At 39.4% G+C, this 8346-nt stretch overlaps 1 protein-coding gene across 1 annotated transcript; it reads right to left on the bottom strand.

The window, feature by feature from the left end:
* Positions 1 to 6472: 6472 nt before the first annotated feature.
* Positions 6473 to 7417, bottom strand: LOC125915717 (olfactory receptor 5B3-like). Its single transcript, XM_049621689.1, has one exon. It carries the CDS (start codon positions 7415 to 7417, stop codon positions 6473 to 6475), a length of 945 nt encoding a protein of 314 aa, XP_049477646.1.
* Between the last annotated feature and the right edge of the window lie 929 nt (positions 7418 to 8346).

The raw sequence follows: 8346 nt of genomic DNA, 5'->3' as shown, positions 1-8346 counted from the left end.
TGTGTGTATTTGAGCTGAGAGTGCTTTTGAAGACACGGGGGAATGAAAGCTTAAGGAGAGGAGCCCCCAGTCAGCAAATCAGCGGTGCCACAGCCACGCCAGGCAACAAAAATATAAACCTCACTAAAATCTTGGCTTAGGTGATGTCAGGACTCTCACGCAAACTTTCTCATAGCTACATCTTTGGTTTTTAAGTTTATTTATTTTTGAGAGAGAGAAAGTGTGAGTGGGGGAGGGGCAGAAAGAGAGGGGAGAGAGAGAATCCCAAGCAGCCTCTGCACTGCCTGAGCACAGCCTGACTCGGGGCTCAAACACACGGACTGTGAACTCATAATCTGATCTGAAGTCAGACACTTAACCAACTGAGCCACCCAGGCATACCAATAGCTACATTTTTCTGAAAGGCCTACAATCGTCCCTAAGAATTTTTTTTTTTTTTAAACAAAATACCCATTTTTCTTACCAGTGCAGAGCTGCTTTGGGGATATTTAGGGGGAGTTCCCTCCCTATGTTGAAAATCAGTTGGGTAGATTGGATCCTTTCCCCCACATAGTCATCTGTAACCACAAACACCAGGCGGAATTATCTCTCCTTTAACAATGCAGTCCAGTTTAGCTGCTGCCAAGTTTGAGCTGAGCAGTCATGGGGCTTGTCTTCAAGTTCTGGTTCGGTTGCAGGGTAACCTTGGCCAAGGTATTCAGTCTTTCAAAGCTTCAAAGTATCACTTATAAACACAAGGATAATACTATACATCCCTCATAGGACAGTCCTAAAGATTAAATGAGATGTCTAGCACATATCAAGAGATCAATTTAGGGCTCCTGGGTGGCTCAGTCGGTTAAGCGTCCAACTTTTGGTTTCAGCTCAGGTCATGATCTCCTGGTTTGTGAGTTCGAGCCCCACCTTGGGCTCTGTGCTGACAGTGAGGAAACCTGCTTGGGATTCTATCTCTCTCCTTCTCTCTCTGCCCCTCCCCTGTTCTCTCTCTCCCTCTCAAAATAAGTAAACAAACTTAAAAAACATCAAAAAAAGAGATCAATCAATTTAAGTGTTACTATTTTATCATCAGTAAGCAATGATACATTCCGTGGCACGAAATTAGCAGTACACAAACATTACATCTGTTCCCCACACTTCCTTGCCCCCCCTGCAGCTAGGTGGAGCCACGAGCTAGTTCTACGTAACGGCTGGAGAAGTATAATGTGTGTCATTTCTGGGTTGAAGTATAGACAAGCCAGTGCACAAGTATGTAATGCCTCCCACCTACCATGGTGGTCGAGGAGGCAGCATGTTCCAGAGAAGGTAGCTACAGATGGCAAAGCCTCCATTGGCCCGGGTGTTTGAATGAACACATGCAGAGAGACTTCTTTTCTGGATAACCTGTGACGCACGCGTAATAGCAGAAGTAAGAAATAAATCTTTGCTGTGTTAAATCGTTGGACTTGGGGGCCGATTTTCTACCGCATGTCACATGGTCTATCCTGCCTAACACAACATATAATAAACTATTCGTGTTTGGTTGTCTCCGTGTCTTTCTTTTTAATAGATCCTTGAATACTAGTCCCCTTATCATTTATTACCTCCTTTTTAAATGTTTAGTCATTTATTTTGAGAGAGATAATGAACATGTGAGTTGGGGTGGGGCAGAGAGAGAGAGAGAGAGAAAGGGAGAGAATCTCAAGTAAGCTTCATGCTTAGCACAGAGCCCGACATGGGGCTCGAACCCATGAACTGTGAGCGCATGACCTGAGCTGAAATCGAGTTGGACGCTTAACTGACTGAGCCACCCAGGATATATTTTATTTATGCATTCATCTTCTGATGGACAGTTGCATTGTTTCCATTTTTTGACTGTTGTGATTAATGTTGCAATGAACATTGGAATACAAGTATCTGAGTACCTGTTTTCAATTTTGGGGAATATATGCCTATGAATAGAATTTCTAAGTCATATGGCATTTGTATGTTTTATATTTTGAGGACATATCAAATGGTTTTCCACAGTGACTGTTCCAACTTCTCCACATCCTCAACACTTATTGTTTTCTTTAAAAAATATATAGTCTTGGGGCACCCGGGTGGCTCAGTCGGTGAAACGTCTGACTTCAACTCAGATCATGATCTTGCGGTTCGCCGGTTCAAGCCCTGCATCGGGCTTTGCACTGACAGCTCCGGGCCTGGAGCCTGCTTCGGGTTCTGTGTCTCCCTCGCTCTCTGCCCCTCCCCCACTCACACTCGGTCTCTCTCAAAAATAAACATTAAAAAATTAAAAATATAGATATGGTCTTAAAAAACATAGCCTTTCTAGCGTGTGTAAAGTAGTATCTCACTGTGATTTTGATTTACATTTCTTTTTTAAAAATTTACATTTCTTAAATTAATGTATTTAAATGTCAATCTTAATGATTTTGAACATCTCTTGATGTGCTTATTGATTATTTGTGTATCTTTTTTGGAGAAATGTATATTAAAGTCTTTTATCTATTTTTAAATTGTGTTCTTTGTTTTTTCATTTTTGAGTCGTATGAGCTCTTTATACATTCTAAATATCAAATCTTTATCTGACGTGTGATTTGCAAATATATTTCCCATCCTGTGGATTGTTTTCTCACTTTCTTGGTGTTTTTGATATTCAACGTTTTTTTTATTTTGATGAAGTTTTATTACTTTATTTGTTCTTATTGCTTAAGCTTTTGATGTCATATTTAAAAACCTGTAGCTAAATCTAAAGTCGTGAAAATTTAACCCTATGTTTTCCTTTAAAAATGTATGGGTTAGCTTTTATATTAGGTCATTGATCCGTTTTAGTTCCCTTTTTGTATATAATGTGAAGTAAGGATACAACTTTTATTTTTTATGTATGAAAATCAAGTTGTCTCATATCAATTGCTGAAAGGCTGTTCTTTCCACCTTCAATGGGCTTGTCATCCCGGCAAAAATCAATTGGCTGCATATATATGGGTATATTTCTGAACTCTCAGTTCTACTCCATTGATTGGTTAGTCTATCTTTTTTTAACTTATTTTTTTAAATTCAAGTTAGTGAACATACAGTGCAATATTGGTTTCAGGAGTGGAACCCAGTGACCCATCACTTACATCAGTACCACGCTGTTTTTATTACTATAAATTTGTAGTAAGTTTTAAAATCAAGAAGTGTGATTTCTCTGACTTCGTTTTCCAAGATTGCTTTGGCAGTTTTGAGCCCCTTCCAATTCCACATGAATTTTAAGATTGGCAGTTTAGTGTTGGCTAAAAAAGGCTACTGGGATTTTGAAAGGAATTCTGTGTAATTTCTGGATCCCTTTGGGTCGCAGTGATGTCGTAAACTAAAACTGAAGTTTCCTTCTCATGAACGTGGGATATCTTTCAACTTATTTGGGTCTTGTTTAATTTCTTTCTGCATTATTTGATAGTTACTTCAACTGCACGGACAGTGCACAAGCACCTGCAGCTGAGATCCTGGAGCCTCCCTTGCCACGGGAATGCCCACACACCTGACCCCAGATCTGTGTTCGTGCCTTCCTCACACACCAGCCGCAAGGCTGTTCTATGAGCACCCATACCTAAAACACCAGCACTACCTGTACCCAGAGGTCCATCAAGTGATGAGTGAATAAGCGAAGTGTGGTTTATGCTTGCAAAGGAGTGTTTCTAGGCAACAAAAAGGAATGAAGTACCAGTACTTGCTACAATATGAATAAACCTCAAAACCATCATGACAAGTGGAAGAGGTCGGTCAAAAATGATCCCATTACGATGTAACGGATGATGGGAATATACAGACTAGGCCAATCTACAGAGACAGAAAGTAAATTGGTGGTTTCCTAGGGCTGGTGGGAGGTTGTAGGACAATGGACCTTGACTGATGGTTGGGTATGTAGTTTGTGAGGTGACGGAAGTCTTCAACAATTAACCAGGGTGACGATTGGACAAGTTTGTAAAAGTACTAAACACCAGCGCATTGCATACTTTGGTACGTTTTGTGGTATGTAAGTTACATCTCAATAAAGAACTTTACGACAAGGAACCTACTACTGATACAGGCAAGGAAATGCGTGCATCTTAATTGCATTATGCTAAGGGAAAGAGGCCAGACTCAGGAGGTTGCATGTTGTATTTGAAAAGCAAAACTATATGGGGGGGTCAGCAGATCAGAGGTTATGAGAAGCTGGGGGATGAGAGGGGTTAACCATAAAGGAAGCAGGAGACAATTTCGGATGAATGGGACTGTTTTGTATACTGATCTGGGTGATGTACTGTATACATTTATCCAAACTCTCAGGAACGAGCATACTGAAATGTATGAACTTTATTTTATAGAACTTATGACAATGTAAGCCAAATGTATCTGTGTGCTCATTTAACAACTCAAGCAAAGTCCCTAGACTCAGTTAAGTTTCTTCTGTAGATAGATCGGATGAGGACCTCTGGATGTCCCCAAAGGGGTCCTGTTCCTCTGAGAACTCCAGGTCTCTAAAAGTCTCTACCCAGTCATTAGCCTCTGAAATCCCAACATGGTCCCACATGATATCACTGTAGAGGGAGAGGACTGTGTGCAGAGCCCCTTTGGTCATTAATTTGCAATTAGGTATAATCTAACTTAATATGTGCAATACTAGAATGTAGAAGATGAAAAATGCCAATGAAAAGAATCAAGTAAAGGCTATACGGGAGGAGAGGAAGATCATGTTCATGGGTTAGGAGACTTTAATATGCCAATTTCCTCATGCTGATTTACAGATTCAACTTAATCTCAATCAAAATGTGAGGAAGAATTTTGGAAATATTAGTAAGCTGATTGAAAAATTTATAGAAAGAGGTAAATCTACTAGAATACTTAAAGTAGTATTTAAAAAGAATGAAGTTGAAATATACTCCTTACCTGATTTCATGACTTATTCTAAAGCTCTATTAATTGAGAAAGTATATATACTTTGTGTGATTTAGTAGGTAGAATTAATTTCATGTATTCTTTGCCATTTCATGAGATAATTTTAATTTAAAAGATGTTATATATTATCCATCTGGCAATATAGTTTTGAAAACATGACTTTTTCCAAAAGTGGGGAATATAAGTAGTGAGTGAGAAAATAGAAGAAAAACTAGTTATGTCTTATAAAATGTTCTAAAATTCTTTTCTAAAGAATTATATAATAGGTAATGAGCCATATTATCAAATATATCAACTGTTGGGCTCAGAGTTTAATTAATTGATTGAGTAATTTAACAAATGTTTACTGAGAAATTAGTGTGAAACAGGCTGTATGTTGAGGATGAAGTTGTTAGTGGTGAAGACAAAGGTACCCTTCTTAGGCAGTGTACATTCTAGAAAGGTAAGTGAATAAAAAAGGGACAAATAAATAGAAATAGCTGAGTACTGATTAGAACTATGATGGATTAAGTAAGTTGGGAACAGTGTCCATAGGGGTGGGGTGACTATGGTACAGTAAAATTTAAGGAAAGACCTGAGGGAAGTGAGGGAGCTTTCTGAGCATTGGCGACAGCATGTACAAAGGCCCTGAGGCAGGAATGAGTTTGGATTGTCCGGGGACAGTAGGGAGCTCAGTGTGAGGGAGGAGGACGGAGGAAGTAGGAAAGCAGCAGGACATGACGTAGCTCATAGGAAACTAAAGTATCCCTGTGTGAGAGACACGAGCCATTTCATAGTATTTCCAGAGAGAAAAATAGCTAACATTATCACTACTCAGTGCATGTATCTTACACAGTTGGGGTTCTTACAGAAAAATTGAGAAACTGCTCTATTATCATTCGATCCCCTTTTCTGATACTCTGGTCTTCTTGCATTTGAAAGTTATCATGTCACCATACTTCTTCTACCAAATGACTTTCTGAAAACATAAAGATGAACTCCTTCAAGATTTTACAGATATATAGCTCTGAAAAAAAAATGTTCCAACGAAAAAGCACATACTTTTATTAAAAAATCCATGTCATGGTTTTCTTCATTTTGGACTCTTAGAATTGTTTTTTTAAACTAGAAAAAAAATTAAAAATGCTGAACATTAATTTATACTCTGCTCTACAGTTATTTTGACTTTCTTATTAAAAACTAGCCATACTCCAGCTACCTCTTTTAACAAATTTCCCCTCTTGAGTGTATGTGCACATAGAGGACCCTTGCATGCACTTCCCTTCATGGGTTTGAGCTGCGTTTTACACACACACTTGCATTGGCGTGTGGTGGAAAAAATGTGAACAGGTGAATAAATCACATATAATTACGGTTCATGACAAGAGTGCTCTAAACACTTTAAGGTCTTCATGGCTATTCTCATCCAGATATTACACGACTGGATTATCTTCTTTTTTATCTTCTTTTTTAGTGAGAGACTTTTGAAGAGGAAAGTATCACAGCAGTAATTTAAGTGCAATGTGGGCTGTAAACTGCGAGTTAATGCAGGGAGAAGATCAGACAGGAGTGAAGGTAGGTCACTGTGGATTCTACAACCCTAGGAGGTGAAGCTTAGAGACAGGTTTGCCTTCTCAACAACCTTCTTGAAAGCATTCTTGACCTCTTTGTTCCTCAGGCTATACACCGCAGGATTTAGCATGGGAATGACCATAGTATAGAACACAGATACAATTTTGTCCGTGTCCATGGAATGGCTGGAGGTTGGCTGGGAGTACATAAACATGACTGTCCCATAGAAGATGGAGACTGCAGTGAGGTGAGAGGCACAGGTGGATATAGCTTTCAGGTATCCCTCTATTGAGGACATTTTCAAGATGGTGATAAATATGAACAGGTAGGAGATCAAAATAACCAAAAGACCAAAAAAGATGTGGAAGCTTGCTACCAAAACAAGAACCAGCTCACTGACATGTCTATCAGAACAAGAGAGAGAGACAACTGCAGGAATATCACAGAAAAAGTGATGGATCACATTGGACTTACAGAAGGAGAGGTGGAATGTGTTTCCAACATCCACAGAAGCATTCAGAAAACCAAAAACATAGGAGCCTATAGCCAAACGAACACACACACCTGTCGTCATGGTGGTGGTGTAATGGAGGGGTTTGCACACCGCTGCATAGCGGTCATAGGCCATTGAGGCCAAGAGGTAACTCTCCACCGTGGCAAAGGCTGCAAAAAAGAACATCTGAGCAGCACACGCATTGTAGGAGATGACCTTGTCTCTTATAAGTAATCCAGCCAGGACCTTGGGAGTGATAGCTGTAGAGTAACCAAAGTCCACCAGAGACAGGTTACTGAGGAAAAAGTACATGGGAGTGTGGAGACGGGAGTCCAAGAGAATCAGCGCCATCATCCCCAGGTTTCCAACCACATTGATGAGGTAGATGAGGGTGAACATGATAAAGAGGGGGGCCAGCAGTTCTGGGTCACTGGTTAGTCCCAGCAAGATGAATTCAGTCACTTCTGTGTTGTTCTTCATGGTGTTCTTTGGGAATCACAAGATGCCCTGTAGCGATAAGAAATAAAGAAACAAAGTCATAAACAAATGAGAGATTGAAGTGAAATTCATTCCATATTGTTTGTGTATACACACACATATGTACACAATATTTCATTATAGCAATAATTTTTACTCACAGGTTTCTCCAGATTTAAAGTATGGACTAGACAATAAAAGTTAAGGCACAAATTATCTGTAGAGTTTGACATTGTTAAAACTGAAAGATATCCATGAATTATTTTCCAACTTTTCAATTCTGTGAATTTGTAAACAGTGGTGTAGAAAATGTAATTTCTTGATTATGATGAATCATCTTGAATGAATCTATATATCAATTCGGTTTTTCTCAGCCTAGCAAATGCTTATATCTATGGTCCTTATGTGCCAGAAAAAGCTCTAGACACTTTGTATGAATATTCAGTTATTATTCTCAACAAATCTATGAGATTGATTACTCGTTATCCCCATTTAACGTGTGAAGCACAGAGCTTGAGTAATGTATATTTAAGTTTACAAAATTATTATCGCCAAAGCCAAACTTAGTGCTCGGGTGGAGTGATTCCCAAGTCCACTGGTCTCACCTGAATTTAAATCACATTGAATTTAACTTAATTCATGATCAGTCTTTCTCCCCTGTCATAAACTCAGTGTTTGGGGTTTCACAGTGACAGAACCAAGAGATACGTCCATGGTGCATGTGGTATCATCACTGTAGCAGTAGGGGCTCGGACAACCAGCAAAGGCAGTCTGGGGAGGGCATGGCATTGAGTATAAAGCTTGGGCTCTGGGACCAGGTTCATGTCAGTCTTAGCATTCACCACTGAGGAGTCTTTAGTCCGAACCTAACTCCCAGTTTTCTTCATCTACAAAATGAAAATAGTAATGAGACTTCACTCAAGGTATTATTG

The sequence above is a fragment of the Panthera uncia genome, chromosome D1 (genome assembly GCF_023721935.1).
Source record: "Panthera uncia isolate 11264 chromosome D1, Puncia_PCG_1.0, whole genome shotgun sequence".
Taxonomy (NCBI): domain Eukaryota; kingdom Metazoa; phylum Chordata; class Mammalia; order Carnivora; family Felidae; genus Panthera; species Panthera uncia.
Note: the sequence above shows the minus strand (reverse complement) of the source record. Positions and strands in the feature narration are given on the sequence as shown.

Excerpts from the sequence above, each read along its gene's own strand:
- LOC125915717 (XM_049621689.1), bottom strand. The coding sequence starts at position 7,417 with ATGAAGAACAACACAGAAGTGACTGAATTCATCTTGCTGGGACTAACC.